This window comes from Solanum verrucosum, unplaced genomic scaffold (genome assembly GCF_900185275.1).
Source record: "Solanum verrucosum unplaced genomic scaffold, falcon-dt-bn FXZP01000285.1, whole genome shotgun sequence".
NCBI lineage: Eukaryota > Viridiplantae > Streptophyta > Magnoliopsida > Solanales > Solanaceae > Solanum > Solanum verrucosum.
The window spans coordinates 955,111-974,379 of NW_026019934.1; the positions used below are offsets into that span (position 1 = coordinate 955,111).

Here is a 19,269-nt window from a genome sequence, read left to right on the forward strand (position 1 = left end):
AAATATCAAATTCAAACAGAACTCACATATAAAGAAATAATTTTAGCTTATCCTTTTATTTATTAGTATTGAAATAAAAAGAACTCATATATAAAGAAACGATTCATATAGTTTACCCCGGCTAATTGAATTGAGTAATAGTGACTTGAACAATTAAACTCTAACATTTGTTATATTAGTATCAGTAATATTAATACTTTTATATAAAAAATGGTAGTAATTTCCTAATTTTACAATAAACAATTAAACACAACGGTAAGTTTTGGACAGTCCTTAATGGGCTTTATTACAGGAATAAGCCCAACTGTCTGATACTCAATCACGACCGTTCGATCTAAAAGTTCATCCAACGGCTTAGATTGAACGAAAAAATGAGACCGTTGGGAGTGAAGCGCCGATTTGTGAAGCTTCAAATAGGGTGTCTTTCTTCTTCATTTTCCCAAAATATTCAGAGAGAAAAAGGTTCAAAGTGACTCTGAAAAATGGCTTCAAGAAATGTTCTTCAACACCAGACTAAAGGTGAAATCTTTGGGACTTTCTTTGTTATCTTTCGATTCTTTTTTTTTTCCGTTTTCGATTCAATAAGTTTTCTTGTTTTTTGATAAAAAAAAATCCCAAATGGTAACACCCATGAATCTAATTTGGTTCAAAGATTTCACATTTCTGTAATGGGTGTTTCAATTTCTACTTACTAAGTTTTTTTGTTTTGTTTTTTGAGTTGGGTGTGTTAAAGATGCTTAGATTCAATGTAAACAAGATGTATTTCTGAAAAAAAAAAGAAGGGTGACTCAACTTCTCAGCTTTGTTGGAATGTAACCTGATGAGAAATGAGGCCTACTTGATTTTCTATAAATAGGTTTCTCATAATATTCAGGATACAAATTTGTACCTTTTTGTGTTGTTTAGGGTTTGTTATTGGGTGAATCTATTGAAATGTTCATGGTAGATGGTAAATGGTGTAACACAATCGAACTCTCTTAAGTAGTATTTAATGTTAATGGTGTTTTGTTTTGCAAGGACGGATCGTAACTTAGCTAGATCTTGTCTTTGTGTTATAAGATTAACTTAATATGTATAATAAATTAGTTAATGTACATTGTTATTGAGTGAACCTCTTGAAATGTTTATGATAGATGGTTCAGTAAATGATGTTAACACAATGAACTCTTTAAGTAGTATTGAATGTTAATGGTGTTGGATTTGCAGGGATGGATTGTAACTTTAGCTTAGATCTTTTTTTTGTGTTACGAATTTCACTTAATATGTAGTAGTATAAATGTACAACCCCGAATGAATTTAGACTTTAGTAAGCTAAAAGCTATATATATGGGCTTCATAACTCATACACTTAAAATCCTGGATGTGTTTATGTTTGTTTGGTGTACTAAATAGAAGTGTTTGTTATTGTTTAGGTGAGGTAGTTGTCCCTGGTGTAGTAAAGCAGAAAAAGAATATGGTAGCAGAAGGGAGAAACCGAAAGGCGCTTGGAGATATTGGGAATCTGGCTACAGGCCGTGGAGTCGAAGGAAAGCCACTTCCTCAGGTATCTCGCCCCGTAACAAGGAGTTTTTGTGCACAATTGTTGGCAGCACCTGAAAATCAGAAGGTTATGACAGTAAAGTCATAATCATTTTAATTGTATTTCAATCTCAATGTGATGTTATGTACTAATTTGGTTTGTGTAATTGTGTTTTTTTTAAATGTTTGCAGAAATCTGTGGCTGTTAATGTAAAAGTAGCAAATGTTGCTAATGGAGCTCAAAAAGTACCTGTAGGAAGGAAACCAGCTCAGAAGAAAGCCACAGTTAAGCCAAAACCTGAGGAGATTATTGAAATTAGTCCCGACACTCAAGAGAAACTGATGGAGAAGAAGATGCTTAGGAAGAAGCAGGCTGCTGAAGATATAACAAAGAAGAAATCAACTCTTACTTCAACTCTCACTGCTCGAAGCAAGGTTCGATATGCCTCTTTTGTTAATTTTAGAACATTATAGATATATATAGAGGATTGTTTTGTGTTTTACATAATTGTCAGTTGTACAACTAGAGGAATGTCTGATGTTTTTGTCAACTTTTATACAGGCTGCATGTGGTCTGAGTAAGAAACCAAAGGAGCAGATTGTGGACATTGATGCTGCAGATGTGAACAATGAATTGGCAGTTCTGGAATATGTTGAAGACATTTACAACTTCTACAAACTAGCCGAGGTATCCATTGTCTTGAACTTGAGCTTATGTTGATTGTTGCTGTCTATTTTTGTTTCATGTTTACCAGTAATATTGTGATCAACTCGAATACTTTTGCTTCTTTGCAGAGTGAGACAAGAGTTCATGACTACATTGATTCACAGCCTGAGATAAGCGAAAAAATGAGAGCAATTCTGATTGATTGGTTAATTGAAGTCCACCACAAGTTTGAACTTAATCCAGAAACTCTTTACCTCACAATCAACATTGTTGATCGCTACCTTGCTGTGGAGTTTTCATCAAGAAGGGAATTGCAGTTGGTGGGCATTAGTGCCATGCTCATAGCCTCCAAATATGAAGAAATTTGGGCTCCTGAGGTATATTTCTAGAGCTTATCAAATGATATATTGAAGTCTCTTTCACCATATTAGCTGCTAATGGCTAAGCTAACAATTTTCTGAATATTCTCATTTGATTTTTCAGGTCAACGACTTTGTGGGCATCGCAGACAAAACTTACAGTCATGATCAGGTGTTAGCTATGGAGAAACAAATTCTTGGGAAACTGGAATGGTACCTAACAGTCCCAACACCTTACGTGTTCCTCGTACGTTTCATCAAAGCTTCTCTGCCTGATTCAGAAGTAAGTCCTTTTTACATTCTTGGCTATATTTATTTGTGTCCCAATGAGTTTATTGTACTAACTGAATCCCTTAAAAACCAGATGGAGAACATGGTATATTTTCTGGCTGAGCTGGGGTTGATGAATTATGCAACCGTTATCTACTGTCCATCAATGATTGCTGCCTCAGCTGTCTATGCTGCTCGACACACCCTCAATTGGACACCATTTTGGAATGGGACACTTAAGCTGCACACTGGTTTCTCAGAGTCTCAAGTAATAGAGTGCGCAAGGCAGTTAGTCAGCTATCACTCTGAGGCTGCAAATCACAAGCTTAAGGTGATTTACAAGAAGTACTCAAATTCTGAGAGAGGTGCTGTTGCATTATTACCTCCAGCCAAATCCCTGTTGGCTGCATCAGCATCATCATGCTAGCTGAAGCTGCTGCCTCAAATGCAAGAATCCCCTTATTACTACTGACTGGGAAGATGACTTAATTTTTTCTGTTTCATCAATCAAGAAATCCCCTTTGTTGTTGCCCCCCCTTTTATTTGGTTTCTATAAATAGTACTACTTGAGCTCCAAGTAGTGTGACTAAAATGATAAATGGAACTTAAATTCTTGATTCTTATTCCTTTTCCAATGTCGTGGACAAAAAGAAAATAAAAGATAATGGTTGTTATTATAAGGGTGGAAGGTATTTGGAGCATAGATGTCTAATATGAGATCCACCTTAATGCCACCAAAGATAGTGAACTCCTGCTGCAACTGCTCTGTTAAGTCAGTTGAGAGAATACCCAAACGGGTAGAGGGTTTTAAACTCTACCAGAGTGGTATTTGGACTGGTCCTCATATTAGACCTTACTACCCCCAAATACAATATGACATCCACCTTTTTTCATATAATAATCTCCCACTATCTTATTACTCCCACTTGGGTTACAGGCCCACGTAACTGAGCCCAGTGTTACTATCCTTCTTCTGTTGCATTTTTAAACCATCGAAACACATTTTCTCCAAACGATGTGGGACAATCACTTACCCTCTAAACTAATCAAACCTATGATCTTTGTATAATACTTTTATTATGGAGAGTGGTGTGTATGCAAGTTGTATATATCTTATGATGATAGAAACGTTGTTTTCAATAGACCATTGACGTAACTAAAATTTAAAAAATAGTAAAGTAGTCAAAATAAGAAAGAGCGCATGATATTCATAGTTCTAGCAGAGCTCTTACGTTATAATATATGTTACTCTTTTCTCTATAATGCTCCCGATTGGTTTCTCTTGATCCAAATTATTATTAATATATCTAATAAACTCACTCATGTCTATAAAAATTAAGCATTGATTGTGAAGTAAATGAATTATCAATCTTATTATTTGCTATCGGAAAAAAACTTGTGTATTTTCACAAGATAAGAAATGATAAGGATATAAAGTTCATATACACCATTCTCCTCATACACCCACTTATGAGACTATATTGAGTATTTTGCTATTACTATTATTTCCGTTTCATTTTATGTCATGTGTTTGACTAAGTACAAAATTTTAAAAATATTTAAATCTAAATTTTAAAATATAATTATATATTCATTTATTGAGGATAAAAACACAATTCCTGAAACGTTGGGGACGAAATTAGCATTTTATTTTTCCTCCCAGGTGCTAAAACCTCCTCTGTAAAGGGTTTTAACAGCCATAGCAGCAGCAGCAGGAGAAGAAGATACACAAGAAAAACTCCATTCAATTCACAATTTGTTTCATTAAAAATCTCATTCTTTTGGTTAGTAATCTTTCAATTTGATAAAAATGCCTTCAAAGAAGAAGAATCAGAAGTCAACATCAAGGCTTTCACAGTCAGAACTTAGTGATACTTCATCAGTTTTGAGTTCATCAGATGTGGAATTTACTGAAGGGGAGCTTAGGTGTTGTCTTGAAGAAGCTTCGAAAAAGTTCCCGTCTTTGATTTCTAAAACAGACTTTATTGGTCGAATATCAGAAGATGCTGTGGAGACTGTGGATACCAAAGGCTGTAAAATTTGGCTTTCGGAATCTTCCATGCTTGCTTCTTCTATTTCTCCTGGCTCCATTGTAACGGTAAATTTGGTTTTTTCTTTCATCTCTGTAGTTGTAATTCAAAAAGATTCGTTTTTTTTTTATCTTTCTATGTATGTGTTATTGACCAGGATTTTAGCAAGTGTAATATATAAAGGCGCAAAACCACGAAGAAGTCAAGGGGGTCAATATATAATACTCCCTCTGTCCCAATTTAAGTGTCTTAGTTTGACTGAACACAAAGTTTAATGTGTGTAGTTCTTTAAATTGTGTGGTCTTGAATTTGTCATGAAGGATGTTGGAATTGAAACACTTACTAAATATGGAAAGATGCAATCTTTCTGGGATAGACCAAAAAGGTAAGTAGGATACTCAATTGGGACAGAGGTAGTATATATACATAAAAGAAAATTTTCTTACATAGCTATATAGTGTAGTTTCCCGATGAAGGAGTGGCTCTGCCACTGTTTACTAGTTGTTTATTAGAGGTTGCTGTGGTTGTTATGACTTAAACATACATTAAATTATATCTCTGTGTGTGTGTTTGCTGTTTATTGTAGGTATTTCAGGGGTTTGATGTGGTTCTAATGGAAAAAATTATAGCTCTGTGTGTGTTTGCTGTTTATTGTAGGTATTTCAGGGGTTTGATGTGGTTCTTATGGAAAAGATTATAGTTATGTGTGCGTGTGTGTGTGGTGGTTGTGCATATTATATGTAATACAAACACACACACATATATATATGAGTTGAAGTTTCTTTAGTCTCTTTTGAAAATTGAGAATACTGTTTGTTTTTTTCTCCTTTACTTTTGATTTACATCAAGTTGTTCTCTTTTCTCTCTGATCAGTTGATGTATGGATTTAATGTACAAAATTACATGTATGTCTCGCTAACTGCATCCTTAATGTGAGATGAATTCTGCTTGTGCTTTAATTTAGTTAATAAGCTTAATTTGTAACTAATTTGTGTTTATATTTTTTCTTCAATTATGACTTGAGCTCGAATTAGAACTTAAGATGAGCCTCTTTCAACTAAAGAATATATTCACGAGAACCATTAAAAAAAGCTGCTTTTATTTTCTCTTTCACGTCTGCTAAAGAAATTGTCCTATTGTGAAGATAATATTTGTCTTTCTTCCAGATAGATTTTGAATAAGGGAAAAAGGAGCTCGTAAAAAATTCATACAATGTATTACTTAAGAAAGTGTTTGAAGTCTTTTGAGCTGGTTTTTGATTTGGGAAGGGGGTGTTTTCTGAAGCAATGTGTTTTCTCAGGCTTTACACATGTGCAACATAAGCTATAGTATGTAATTTCCCATATGCTATTGCTTCCTCAATTTTCAATCTTCCTTTGAAATTAAACATTTATTGATGTTAGACTTTGATCTTATTTTACTTTTTAATGTTAACAGGTATCCCTTGCTTCTTTGAAGAAATATGAAAGTAACTTCCCTCTTAGCTCATTAGTAGATGAGTGTACAAGGCATTTTGGGCTTGATTATACAGAAAATGTGTCTCATGAAGCAGGAAACTTCTTTGCTCTTGCGTCTGTTTTCCCATCTTGTAAGGTTTGGATGCAAATATTTGTTTTGTTTTTCCTTTTCGGCTTTTCCTCTGCTGTCCAATTCCTGTGACTTAATTTGACAAATAAGCATATAAAGCTACAAATTGCTTTAAATGTTAATTTTTTTTTTTGATAATCTGAAATTTTTCTTAGAAGTTATAAAATTTGTTATTACTGGTGCTGATGTTGGCTTATTATCAATTTTGAAGAGAGGTGTTGTTGTATTCTTACCAAACGGTAAATTTTTGCATTGACTTGACATTCATCTCTTTGCAGATTTTAAAAAATGGAGCACGATTATCTTCAAGCCTCTCATGGAGTATGGGCTACCCTGCTTCGGGTAGGATTGTTTTTGTTCACCTTATTCGTGATCATACCATAAGGAGTATTGCAAATGGAAGCAATCAATCGTCCAATGGTAAAGTTAGTTCCTTTTTGGTTAGTAACTGTGAGGAACTATCTTTGTTGCTGGTATCTCGTAATGGAATACCACCGATGAACAACTTCATATCCTCTCAATATTCAACAACTGAAACAAGAAATGGTCGAAGTGAGACTATAGCAGGTTCATCTCCTCGGACTCCATTACACACTCGTTCTAGACTTAATTCTCCTAGCACTATGGAGTTCAATACACCCAAGGATCAAGAGTCAGTGTCGATCTCTTCTGATGTAGGTGGCTCAACTAGTGAAATATTCAACATAAGAGAAGTTTTGGTGAATGACCATTCAAAGAAACTTATACAAACCTGTACAGCTTCGTGGTTGTGTTCTCGCATTTTACTATCTGGAAATCTTGTGATAGTCCCACTGCTTTCAAGGCTGTGTTGTTTCCAGGTTATGGGTGCTTCTCCTCCCCAAAATTTGGAGGGCTATGGTAGTGTTGCTTTCTCTGTAGATCACAAAACAAAAGTAGTTCTACATTTACCCCAGGACACTGAAGTGGGAACTCCAATAACAAGCTTATCACCATCAGACCTTGAACATAGAAATATCAACAATAAGGATGGAGTTGACTACGCAAAATTGGGTGGTCTTTCTGAAGAATTTGCAGTTCTAATGGACATAATAATATCGTCGGCTGTGAAGGGTACAATGGCTAGGTACACTCTCTTTCTAATGTAAATGCCAGTTTTTCTCTAAAAGCATATAACTTTTGTTACTATGGCAAAATTATCTTTAGAAATATGGGGATCTGCTTGCTTTCTGGGTATGAAAAGTTGGTTATGTAGGTTTACAATCTTTTCTAGGTTGTTTCAATCGTGCCAAATAATGGATTAGCCTATTTTAGAGGATTGATCGATCTTAATTTCCCTTCAACCACCTTGGTCCACTGCTCCTTTCTCCTGCTATAATGCCATTTGGAGTCTGAGCCTATATATATGCAATTTTTCCTTTAAAAATGGTTAAATTTTTTAACGCTTGATATCAGTTACTGTGAGATTTACCTTTGTTGCAGCACATTGTTAATAGCATTAATATGTTTTCCCAACTCCTGCCAGAATTTTAATTAGAAGCTTTCCCCTTTTCCTTTATTGGGTTGGGAGTAGTTTCGTCCCTAGGAAAATCATTGGAATTTATGAAGGCAAATGTATATCTCTTATTCAGGAAATCAGCTTTTACTTTCTGGAGATGTTGTTTGTTTTGCTCAGCTAATGCGCTGCCTATTACACCAATATAGTAAAATCAGTCAATGTAGAAAATGTCTACTTTCTTTATCATATTTTAATGTTCAGTTGTCAATATTTCAGCATGGGCTTACGACCTACAAAGGGAGTACTTCTTCATGGGCCACCTGGGACTGGAAAGACTGCTTTGGCACGATTATGTGCTCATAAAGCTGGTGTAAACCTATTCTCTGTCAATGGGCCTGAAGTAATTAGTCAATATTATGGCGAAAGTGAACGGACATTGAATGAGGTGTTTGATTCAGCGAGTCAAGCAGCTCCTGCCGTGGTTTGCTTCCTCACTTTTAATCCAGTTTAGATATCTTCTGTTTCAACAATAAACTTGCTTGTGTCAGGTCATGGTTGCTGCAATATATAGGCTTTCTAATTTCAAATGTCAACTAATTAAGTTTTCAATGACCCAGATCCTTTTTTTCATTTGTAGGTCTTCATTGATGAGTTGGACGCCATTGCACCTGCTCGTAAAGATGCAGGTGAAGAGCTTTCTCAAAGAATGGTAGCTACATTGTTAAACTTGATGGATGGAATAAGAAGATCTGATGGTGTACTTGTTATTGCTGCAACCAATCGACCTGACAGTGTTGAACCAGCTCTTAGACGACCTGGAAGACTTGACAGGGAAATTGAAATAGGTCACTACAGAATCCTATCACTTATTGTTATCAAACTTAATTATAACACCAAATGACTTGGATATCTATTGCAAATTACTGGATGCTTATATAACAATTCAATCTTTCACATGTTTTATAATTACTGCTGTTACTCTTCATAATCTTGCTGTGAGTTGAATGAGCATAGTCAGTAGTCGCATAGAGTCATCCTGAGATCTTTGACTTATACCATGTGCTCAAAAATTGAACTCTACTCTCTTTTTTTTTTTTGGTTATAGTGCTTTTGATGTGATATGTGACCCTTTCTCATTTCATGGAAAAATATGTTTAGGCGTACCATCTGCCAGACAACGGTATGAAATACTGCAGGCACTACTTGCTGAAATGGAACATGCTCTTTTGGACAAGGATGTTCACGACCTTGCAACAACTACACATGGTTTCGTCGGCGCTGACCTAGCTGCTTTGTGCAATGAAGCAGCTTTGAATTGTCTTCGTGAACATGTTGAGTCAAAAACATGCTTTGGAAATACTCAATATAAACCTTCAATTCCAAGATATGATGCATGCCTTGGCAGGAATGGTACCCATTGCTTACAAGACAATGAAGACCTTTCTTCTAACAGTGATTTCGAGGGGGCATCTTCATCTATTTCAGAAGCATGTATTTCATCAGATATCCCGAGAAACTTCACTCGCATGGCGCAAAGAGACATCCTTAGAATCACTTATAAAGATTTTGAAAGGGCTAGAATGAAAATTAGACCAAGTGCCATGAGAGAGGTATGTTTTACCGTGTTTATAGTTTTTTTGTTGTTAAACATTGTTGGAAATTTAAGTTCGGTGATGTTATCTATATTGATTTGTTGGTCACATTCAGATATTTGTATGATAACAAGTTTCACAGATTTCTTGTATGGTGTTTGACCATCATCCTTGCAGTTTTGGGATTGACCCCAATCAAATTACTTTATTGAGTCATTTTTTGTAACGGGTTAAGTTTTTAACATGCCTTTGATTGATTAAGTGCAGCTGGGTTATGATGTGTTATGATCTAAGGTTGATCATGGCTGTCTACATCTTTGCTTTCTTTTTCATTTGAAGTTCCTACTGCCTGTTGTTTCATTTGAACGACCATTGGTAGACATTTGGAATTGCAGTCTGCACTGAACTGAAATATTTCCTCTTAATATCAGGTTATACTTGAGGTTCCAAAGGTAAACTGGGATGATGTCGGAGGGCAGAGGGAGGTTAAGATGCAACTCATAGAAGCTGTTGAATGGCCTCAGAAACACCAGGAGGCTTTCAAGCGCATTGGCACTCGTCCCCCTACTGGAGTTTTGTTGTTTGGTCCTCCAGGATGCAGCAAAACATTGTTAGCTCGTGCAGTTGCTTCTGAAGCAGGGTTGAACTTTCTTGCTGTGAAGGGCCCAGAGCTTTACAGCAAATGGGTGGGTGAATCAGAAAAAGCTGTCAGGACACTATTTGCAAAGGCTAGGGCGAATTCTCCTTCAATTATATTTTTTGATGAAATAGATGGCCTGGCTGTTGTACGTGGCAAAGAAAGTGATGGGGTTTCTGTGTCGGATCGGGTCATGAGTCAACTTCTTATTGAACTAGATGGTGAGTGTTCCACACTTAAAAGGACTTCTCAGCTGTTTCTACATTTGTAGTTTATTGGAGAACATTAGAGGTCATTATACTCCAATCTTGTTTGTTTTAGGTAAGCAAGTTTAGTTCGTGGCCATTTGACTAAAGCATTTTCTTGTAATGAAACCCAATGACCATTCTGTCAAAGCTACACCGCAAAATTTATAGGGATACAAAATTATGTTTTTCATAGTGTCTGGAAGTAACTTCTAAGATTAATGAATCAAGATCAACGTCATATACTGGACTCTCTACATTTTCCATGGGTCTGGAAAGAACTTCTAAATTTAATTAATCAAGAACAATGCCATATACTAGACGCTGCCTACCTTCTTGTGATACCATCTCTCTCCATATGCTGTACTAGTTTTAATGTTAAAAAAAAGGGGGTATGTTTTGGGTTAGGTATGAACGACCTGTTTAGGGTGGTGAGTTTAAGCAGGGTCGAATCCAAAGTTAATGAGTACAAGTATCTCATGTGTGTATGTATTCGAGATGCAAACTTTCAGTTTTTAGTAGGCTTTTTATTGATTTTTAAAGGAGGGTCCTCATGATGTAACTACACCAATGTCATACACATTCAACATGGGTACAACAAAGCAAAAAAGAGTGTACAACATAGTTTTTAGTCTTTTTGATCAGTGAGTGAATTGCAGTTTTTATTCATGTCAGAAGCAGGTACTTAATGATGTGTTGTTAATAACCAGAGGAATGATGTAGTGCAGAGGATTTCTGTCTAGAGATGTAGTTTCTTGAAGTTTTTGTTGTTTAAAATCCATCCTAAGGGTACAGAACATGAGATGCTTATCTTCACATTGAATCTGAGACACTTGACGGGTAGCTTGGGGAAGGGAAAAGTAATGACATCTCATTATATGGTTTCCTTTACTTGACTGAAGATTGTGAGTTCTTTAATAGAATGCCTGGGACTACCCGTAAGATGTGGCTTATTTTAATTTGTAGAACTAGGATCCTAATGAGGAAAAGCATTTCAAACTTGTCTCAGTTTCGTTATATATGAGGAATCTTTGATTGTCAAAGTTTATGATTGGCTTAAGCTGGAATTTTACTATTTTTTTGTTGAAGGTTTACATCAGAGAGTTAATGTCACTGTTATTGCTGCAACAAATCGACCAGACAAGATTGACCCTGCTCTTCTAAGACCAGGTGAAATCCGTTATTCCTCCTTTTATGTTATATTTTGCTGCTACTACCAATTCTTTGCTTGAAATCTGCCAGAGCTCCTTAAAGATAGTGCTATTTTTGTTAGGACGTTTTGATAGATTGCTGTACGTTGGACCTCCAGATGAAAGAGACAGGGAGTCAATATTCCACATACATTTGAAGAAGATGCCATGCAGTTCTGACATATGCATTGAAGAGCTAGCTCGGCTAACCAGCGGCTGTACTGGTGCTGACATATCGCTGATATGTCGTGAAGCAGCTATTGCAGCTATTGAAGTAAATTCACTTTTTAATGTGGCTGTGTTATACATCTCCTCCCAACCCCCTCTCTTTCTGTGTATGCATATTTTTCTTTGTCCTAACCTTTTTGGTATCAGGAAAGCCTTGATGCATCTGAAATAACAATGGAGCATCTGAAGGCCGCCATTAGGCAAGTGCCTCCATCTGAAGTTCATTCATACCAGGAGTTATCAAATAGGTTTCAGAGGCTAGTGCACTCAGACCCTGTGAAAGATGATTAGTCATCAATGGAACATTAGAATTGATGGCTTTTGGCGCAGGAGGAGGTAAATCTACCTATATTATATATTTTATTATAAAGTTCTTATGAAGCTTTAGTATCTTTTTATTTCTTGGTGGAAGAGATGATATAAAAAGTTGCTACTTAATTCATGGAGGGGTTTTCCACTTGGATGTATTCTAACTTAGATCTCTGACATCCAATTGAGAAGATCAGTGGGGGACTGGGGTTGGAAAACCTCTAAACTAGATCTGTTAGAATATTTAATTGCGTTCTTATAATTTAAGAAAGGAGTCCAAATATGAAGACAAATCCTATTAGATCAGGAAATGATGTATCCTATACACTCCGTAACATGTACTTATCAAAACTTTGAAACATGAAATGCTTTTTGACAAAAAATGCTTCAAATTTTGGAAGTGTTGAAAACCATCGGATTCAAGCATAAATTAGTGACGCAAAATCCTAGTGATAAAAATGACCTGATTAACTAACACTTTTGATTTTAGATATGGATCTTCACTAAAACTATTAAATTCCTATTAGATTGTGAAAGATTGATTTTAAAGCTAGTTTGTTGAAAGGTGCTTCAATAAGCAGACTACTAGACTCTTCTTTTTGTTTGTCGTCAATGTTGTATAGCATTCCTTGAATGTTGGGACATTTGAAGTCACAATGAATGTTTTCTAATCTTAAATTTAGGATGCAGATTTTGATAAAAAGATATTTTAATGGATATGCTTTTAGATTTTAAAGTATGGTATGTACGCATTATAGTTCAGTAACATTCTTATCATACAAAATCATTGCTTATAGGTAGCACGACTGGAAGCAGAAGACTTTTATCTTTTTGAGATCATACTTCGAATCAAGGGCTGTTTTAAGCTTTACTAATTTGCCCATACTGCTTTATTAACGATGGCTCATAGTATGAGTTCCGTGTCTAGGAGATTCATATGTCTTTATACAGAAGTAATCATGAACATAAACTTTTCACCCTTGAAGCATGATTTTGATCGATTGTGGTGTTTGTTTGATTACTGCTATCAGGTTCAACATTCGAGTCTTCTTTGCACAAATGGATGTTGTTGCCATAATTTACACATCTTCCATGTTAATTCCAGAAATCTACTGCAAAAACATATATGCAGTAGATCTCAGACGAACTAATTATTTAAGATACATCAAGGGAAAGTCTATTCCATTCAGCAGGGCCAGAATGAGTGTTTCTATTGGTTAATGTCAACTATTTGATTCCATCAATGAGCTGAGTAACAGCTATTCAGTGGAGTAATGTTTCACAAACTGAAACTTTCTTATTCTGATCCTTCGACGAGTTGTTTTCAATCAAGGACTCAATACACATGAAATGCTTATTTATGATGGTGGTGATAGTAAGAAGATAGCAAGGTAGCTCCAGTATGGGTACTTCTGGTGTTAAACAGAAGATTGCACTCTATGGATGATGTGTTAAAGTACATGGTATTTTGTGTATTATGCATAAACATAACTTGTAAACTATATAGAACTATAGTAGGTATACATCATCTTTCTGATTGAATACAACCTTTGACATCCTCTATATGTATACCAAATCACATATTAGCAATTGTTGATTGGTGATCGCGTTGTTTCTTGTACTTTCTTTATTGGATTGCTTTGGACTTTTTTCTTTTTGAGTTGAGAGTCTGTCGGAAACAACCTCTCTATCTCTAAGGTAGGGGTAAGGTCTGATATAAACTATGCTCAATCTCAAATAAGTCGAGTTCAGTTATATGAGTTCTCACTATTATATTTTTAACTTTATATGGAAATTATAACACACTCAATATGCAATAGAGCAATTATTAGTACATAAATACTTCAAATGGGGTCACCTGTCCACTTTGCTTTTCTTTCATTGGACTTCATCTTCTTCTCTCTCTCCTCTTTCCCTTTTAATATTAATTTATATTTGGGAAAGTGTTTCTCTCTTTCCATTTCATAATTTTTTTTAATTTCCTCTATCCAATCATAATATCTGTACAACCTCATCTAATGTTTCTGTGACAATGTACCAAATGCTACTAATTTTTTCTGAAAGAGAATCTTTGTGACCTTTGACTTAGAGCTGTAAATGCACCTTTCCATAGCCACCGCATCAATTTCATTGGTGTCACAACAAGCATTATAAAGTTGTTATCAAATTAAATGATAACTTTTTTAAAAAAACTGAAGATTAGTACTTAACTAAACAGTATTAATGTTAATTAACTTATCATAAGTGATTAACACAATTATGTTATCATAAGTTTGGTTAAAACACTATTGTGAGTGTATAATTTATAATTTTTCCATTACATAACCCCCCCCCCCCCACTCTACTAGCTACCCTATGAGTTTATGACCCCACCTAGCTTCACATCCACATGGCTCCTAATAAAACTCTATAAAAAATCTTAAGAAAAAGCATCTTCAACAGTAACATAATATAAGGACAAAAGGAGTAAAAACACACCTCAATTTTGGTGAAACTATCAGTTACACACATGTTCTTTGCTTCTATAATCCTCAACTATTTAAAATTGATATTGTTAAATCCTTAAATATTAAACTGACATAGGGTAAAAAGATTTTTCTTAAAATAATATCTTTTTTTTTTTGGTTTCTTTATTATCTTTTAGTTCGCATTTTTAATGCCATGAATATTTTTTCCTTTTTTGTCTTCATTTTTTTCTTTTAATCTTATTTTTCCTTTTTATTTCTCACCACAATATCATCATTATTTCATCGTTATCATATCGATACTCAAATTCAAATCTTACTTTATAACTTTTCACCAAAAATAAGGTTATTGGTGACTTTGTTTCAACATTTTTCATTCATTTCTTTGTTAATCTTCGCCGTCGCTCAAATTCATATAAGAAGGATATAATTTTAAAAAAAGGAAAAAATGCAAAATATATATATACATGGCGGTGCATAAACAATATTCCATACCAATGTCCAATTTTAAGATCGATATTTATTCCACTTAAAAATAGGTTGAAGATTGTAAAACTTGCACACAGAAAAGATATACTATAACTAATAATTTCGCCATAATTGTAATATGTTTTTGTGCCTTTTTTTTTTTCCCTCTAATAATAAAAAGCTGAAAAAGAAACAAGATCCACCTCGAACACCCCTCCACAAAACTCTTCCTCACCCCCCACTATCCATAAAATTCCCACAATTGCAAAAAAAAAAAAAAAAAAAATCCAAAGTAAAACTTCATTTTCTCCCTCTTTCTTTCAATACCCAGAAATCAAGATTCTTCACTAAGAGGGAGTTGGGTGATAAAGACAAACACCCATCTCAAAAAAAAAATCTCATCTTTCAATTTGTACACTTGTCTTTTTCCAACCCCATATCTTGTTTATATCTGTTTATCACCTGGTTTGTTTAGATTCTTTTGTCAATCTTTAAGTTCCCATAAAAGGAGAGATCTTTTTTATCTTTTTGTTTTTCTTTCCTATTTGATGGTTTAAGTTTAGTTTTATTAGTTCTAAGTAGTAATCCAAGTAGTAACTTGTTATGATTCAGGTTAATCTGTTAACCAAGTTAGAGTTGGAGTCATAAAGGTGAGATCTTGGTGGAAAAAAAATCCATGATTTTGGGTTTTCAAGAAGGATAAGGAAGATGAGGATCGGGGAATCTTAGTAGCTTAGTTGGTTGGCTTAAAGGGTTCGATTCCTCAGGTTGTAATCCCCTTACCCTACCCCAAAATAAGGAAGATGAGGGAAGAAGATTCAAATTGGTTTGCTAAGTGGGAAGAAGAATTGCCTAAACCAGAAGAGTTAATGTCTTTATCTCAAACCCTTATTACTCCGGATCTTGCGATAGCTTTTGATATTCCAAACCCCACAAGCCCAAATCCTCAGAGCAAACAGCAGCAGACTCCTCATGTTCAATCTTCTCAGCCTAATTCATCAGCTGAATTTGAATCAACTGAGCTGAATGGGGGAGGAGGTGGAGATGAACCAGCTAGGACATTGAAAAGGCCACGCCTTGTGTGGACACCACAGCTACATAAGAGGTTTGTGGATGCAGTTGCTCATTTGGGGATCAAGAATGCTGTCCCTAAGACTATAATGCAACTGATGAGTGTAGATGGATTAACACGCGAAAATGTTGCTAGTCATTTGCAAAAGTATAGGCTTTATTTGAAACGTATGCAAGGTCTTTCTAACAGTGGAAGTGGTGGGAGCAATGCTCAGTCTTTATCAGGGGCAGGTGTTGATCCAGCAATGGATAATTTGTTTGCTAGTTCACCTGTTCCGGCACATTTTCTGCATCCGGGGAGGGGTAACTCTGACCATTTCATGCCGTTTGTGCCAGTGACACCGATGCAGCATCACCATCATATGGGAGTGGTTGTTGGACACCATCCACAAGTTCAACAGCAGTATAGGCAATTTGGGTCACCGGCGAATGGACATTTTGAGCATCCTTTTCTGTCTAGGCAATCACAGCAGCAAGTTCAGAGAATGGGGACATCAGTGCATAATGGTAGTCCTGTGGTATCATCTTATGTGGAGGATGTGGATTCAGCCACCGCCGTCAATGGGAGGAAGGTCCTTACTCTGTTTCCAACAGGGGAAGATTGATATCAGGGTAACTGTTGATTTTTAGCCTTCTATAAATCCTGTTAATTTGACTTCTATGTATTCTAGAATTTGAGTTGAATAACATTTGCGCTTTGTGTTAGTACCCTTTATTGGATTAATGGTGTTTTAGTGTTAATATCTATATGGAGTTGTTGATATGGTCTTCAACTCTTAATGGAGCTGTGAATCCCCTTTTATAAGAATTTGGATTTGATGCCTAGTGTCAGTCCTGAAACTGTTCAGTTAGATGAATTCTACTATTGTAATTACGTTGTGACGAGTTTGACTTGTTTAATTGTCCCTTACATTTACATTTGCCACACTGAAGTATTTTTGTCGCTGTTGGTTTGCGGAGTGAGTTTATTTTCCCCCCTCTGAAATGCCAAAATAAGTAAAAACCTGCTAAGAATCTCTGTCCTCACTTTCTTACTTGAAGTTGTAGTAAACTTGTCAAGTGCACAAGCCTTGTGAAGTTTGTTTATAATGGTTTACTATATGTTGAAGGACTTTTTCTTATATGGTATTAGCTCCTTTCCATCTGTTTTTCCTTCAGTGTTGAAAACTTCACCGTCTCTTGTTTTCTCCGTTGTTCGTGTTTGTCTAAATCCTCACTCCTTTTTCTTATTGTTCTTTACTCTGGAAATGGGATGGAAGTTCATCCTCACAATAAGAGGTTTGCTCTAGTAAGATTAATTCTATTGAATGACTACTACAACAACAACATATCCAGTATAGTCCCACAAGTGGGGTAGAGAGATTCTTTCCAATAGACGCTCGGCTCAAGAAAATCATTTCACTAAAATCAATTGCTAGTCAATCTACTAATTGATTTTTCTACTTCAGTGGCTAGAACCACAAAAGAATTATGTATGCAACCATGCATGACTTGTATTTCTTTGCCTCTTAAAACATACTTGCCCTATTGGACTTTCTCATCTGAGATAGAGAAAGAAGGATCGGAACACGAAAACTTTATACTACTTGATTAACTAGGATTGGACTTAGAGTTGAGTGTCATTGCTATTACTTTGTTCCTGCTATTTGTTATACTGATCTGAGGAAATTCATCATCTGTGTGTGATTTCTTTTCTTTTTAAAAATAAGAAATTGAAGTATTTCCTCAGTGGCCATGTGTAGTGTTGGCTGTATCTTCAGTATATATATAATTTTTTTTAATTTACTATAATATCTGTTCAGTCTTTCAAGACAACTAAATCTAGATTAAATGTTATAATTATATGCAAATTGCAAATAGGTCAATAATCTTCCAACTTTCTGTGAAGTTCTTTCTTGGTCTCGATAACTGTCCCTTCCATATTTATTTGCCATGCTGAGGTGTGTTTCTCTGTTGGTTTGGGGAGAATGAGTTCATCCCCTTTCTGAAAATCTGTCAGTTTTCTCAGTTGAAGTAGTAGTAGTGCACGAGCCTTGTAAACATCTGGTTTGAATGGTTCACAATATGCCACAACTTCTTTTCTTATATGGAATTAGCTCCTTTCATCTCTTTTCATAAGAAAACCTCACTGCCTCTTGCTTTTCCCCGTTGTTCATGTTTTGTCGAAATCTTCTCTGCTTTTTCTTCCTGTTCTTTACTCTGGAAGTGTGATTGAAGTCCATCCTCACATTAGCAGATTTACTGTGCTAAGATTCAGCACTAAAATCATATGCGAATCAATCTTCTAAATAAGTACCATGGATTATTCTACTACATTTGCTTGTTATCACAAAGAATAATGTATAAACCTTTCAGGCTATGTATTACTCAATCATATATAACTTTTATTTATTTCCCTCTTTAACACATATTTTCCTTTGTGGACTTCCTCATTACTATTACTTTGTTCCTCTTATTTGTTGCTATATTGCTCGGACTCTTTAAAAAATGGCAACAGTTGCATGTTGAATCCTCGGACACGACTCACGAGTGTGGCAACATTTTTTGGAGAGTTTGAGGAACATAGATTTTTTGTAGCGATATGAGCAAATTCATTGTTAGTAGTCTTAGCTGATAGAATGGTGGTGGGGACTAATAGTATTCCTTGTTCTTTCCTCTTATGTAATTTTTAAAGTATTTTCACAATGGCCATGTGATGCTAGCTGTATATCTAAAGTTTACATTATAATTTGTATTGGGATTAATCCTAAAATTCTGTTCAACATTGTTTGGTGTTGCCAACTCAAATTTTGTCATACATTAATATCTAGTCACTATCATTCAGTATAATGCCAAAAAAATCTTTTGAAAACATATAGAAGAAGATGCTCTCTCTCTCTCTTTTGAAGTCTATAGAAGGCATCTTTTGAATTAAACATAACAGTCATATTTGTTGGGCTTGATTGAGTAATATATGTATTTTTTTTCAGCTTGATATATTAGGAAAAAGTGGTTGGTAGATAGTTCTTGATCAGTAATTGTTTGATTGTCTCAACAGTCAACACTAAAAGGAGCTGTAAAAAATATTGTGGAATTCCTGTTTTGTGACCCCTAAATGTTTTTTTTCAAAAAGTGGTGTGGATCCTATAGAAGCTATGAATATCATTGACTAGGTAA

General features: G+C 35.3%; 3 protein-coding genes across 6 annotated transcripts; all 3 read left to right on the forward strand.

Annotated features, from left to right (window-relative positions):
* Positions 1-442: 442 nt before the first annotated feature.
* Positions 443-3,419, forward strand: LOC125834504 (G2/mitotic-specific cyclin S13-7-like). Of its 2 annotated transcripts, none has more exons than XM_049513648.1 (7): positions 443-519; positions 1,413-1,543; positions 1,711-1,953; positions 2,081-2,206; positions 2,314-2,562; positions 2,669-2,827; positions 2,909-3,419. In XM_049513648.1, the coding sequence occupies exons 1-7, from the start codon at positions 483-485 to the stop codon at positions 3,239-3,241; spliced, it is 1,278 nt and encodes a 425-aa protein (XP_049369605.1). In that variant the 5' UTR covers positions 443-482; the 3' UTR covers positions 3,242-3,419. The 2 variants fall into 2 exon arrangements, with proteins under 2 accessions (XP_049369605.1, XP_049369602.1); XM_049513645.1 differs by having other exon boundaries at positions 480-519; positions 1,413-1,606.
* A 1,032-nt stretch (positions 3,420-4,451) lies between these two features.
* On the forward strand, positions 4,452-12,134 carry LOC125834433 (calmodulin-interacting protein 111). Of its 3 annotated transcripts, none has more exons than XM_049513591.1 (10): positions 4,452-4,912; positions 6,282-6,437; positions 6,710-7,536; positions 8,185-8,389; positions 8,546-8,753; positions 9,067-9,518; positions 9,932-10,358; positions 11,472-11,552; positions 11,656-11,846; positions 11,948-12,134. In XM_049513591.1, the coding sequence occupies exons 1-10, from the start codon at positions 4,625-4,627 to the stop codon at positions 12,089-12,091; spliced, it is 2,979 nt and encodes a 992-aa protein (XP_049369548.1). In that variant the 5' UTR covers positions 4,452-4,624; the 3' UTR covers positions 12,092-12,134. The 3 variants fall into 3 exon arrangements, 2 of the variants coding, with proteins under 2 accessions (XP_049369548.1, XP_049369558.1); XR_007443351.1 differs by having other exon boundaries at positions 4,600-4,912; positions 11,669-11,846; XM_049513601.1 differs by lacking the exon at positions 4,452-4,912 and having other exon boundaries at positions 6,282-6,432.
* A 3,184-nt stretch (positions 12,135-15,318) lies between these two features.
* LOC125834554 (transcription factor MYBC1-like) lies at positions 15,319-16,818 on the forward strand. Its single transcript, XM_049513688.1, has one exon. It carries the CDS (start codon positions 15,846-15,848, stop codon positions 16,716-16,718), a length of 873 nt encoding a protein of 290 aa, XP_049369645.1. The 5' UTR covers positions 15,319-15,845; the 3' UTR covers positions 16,719-16,818.
* The last annotated feature ends 2,451 nt before the right edge of the window (positions 16,819-19,269 follow it).

What these genes read in the sequence shown, in the direction of transcription:
- LOC125834504 (XM_049513645.1), top strand. Translation starts at nt 483, where the DNA reads ATGGCTTCAAGAAATGTTCTTCAACACCAGACTAAAG. An exon ending in CAGCACCTGAAAATCAGAAG is followed by an intron (nt 1,607 to 1,710) that starts GTTATGACAGTA and finishes AAATGTTTGCAG; the next exon opens with AAATCTGTGGCTGTTAATGT. An exon ending in CTCTCACTGCTCGAAGCAAG is followed by an intron (nt 1,954 to 2,080) that starts GTTCGATATGCC and finishes ACTTTTATACAG; the next exon opens with GCTGCATGTGGTCTGAGTAA.
- LOC125834433 (XM_049513591.1), top strand. Translation starts at nt 4,625, where the DNA reads ATGCCTTCAAAGAAGAAGAATCAGAAGTCAACATCAAGGCTTTCACAG. An exon ending in CTCCTGGCTCCATTGTAACG is followed by an intron (nt 4,913 to 6,281) that starts GTAAATTTGGTT and finishes TAATGTTAACAG; the next exon opens with GTATCCCTTGCTTCTTTGAA. An exon ending in ACTTCTTATTGAACTAGATG is followed by an intron (nt 10,359 to 11,471) that starts GTGAGTGTTCCA and finishes TTTTTGTTGAAG; the next exon opens with GTTTACATCAGAGAGTTAAT.
- LOC125834554 (XM_049513688.1), top strand. Translation starts at nt 15,846, where the DNA reads ATGAGGGAAGAAGATTCAAATTGGTTTGCTAAGTGGGAAGAAGAATTG.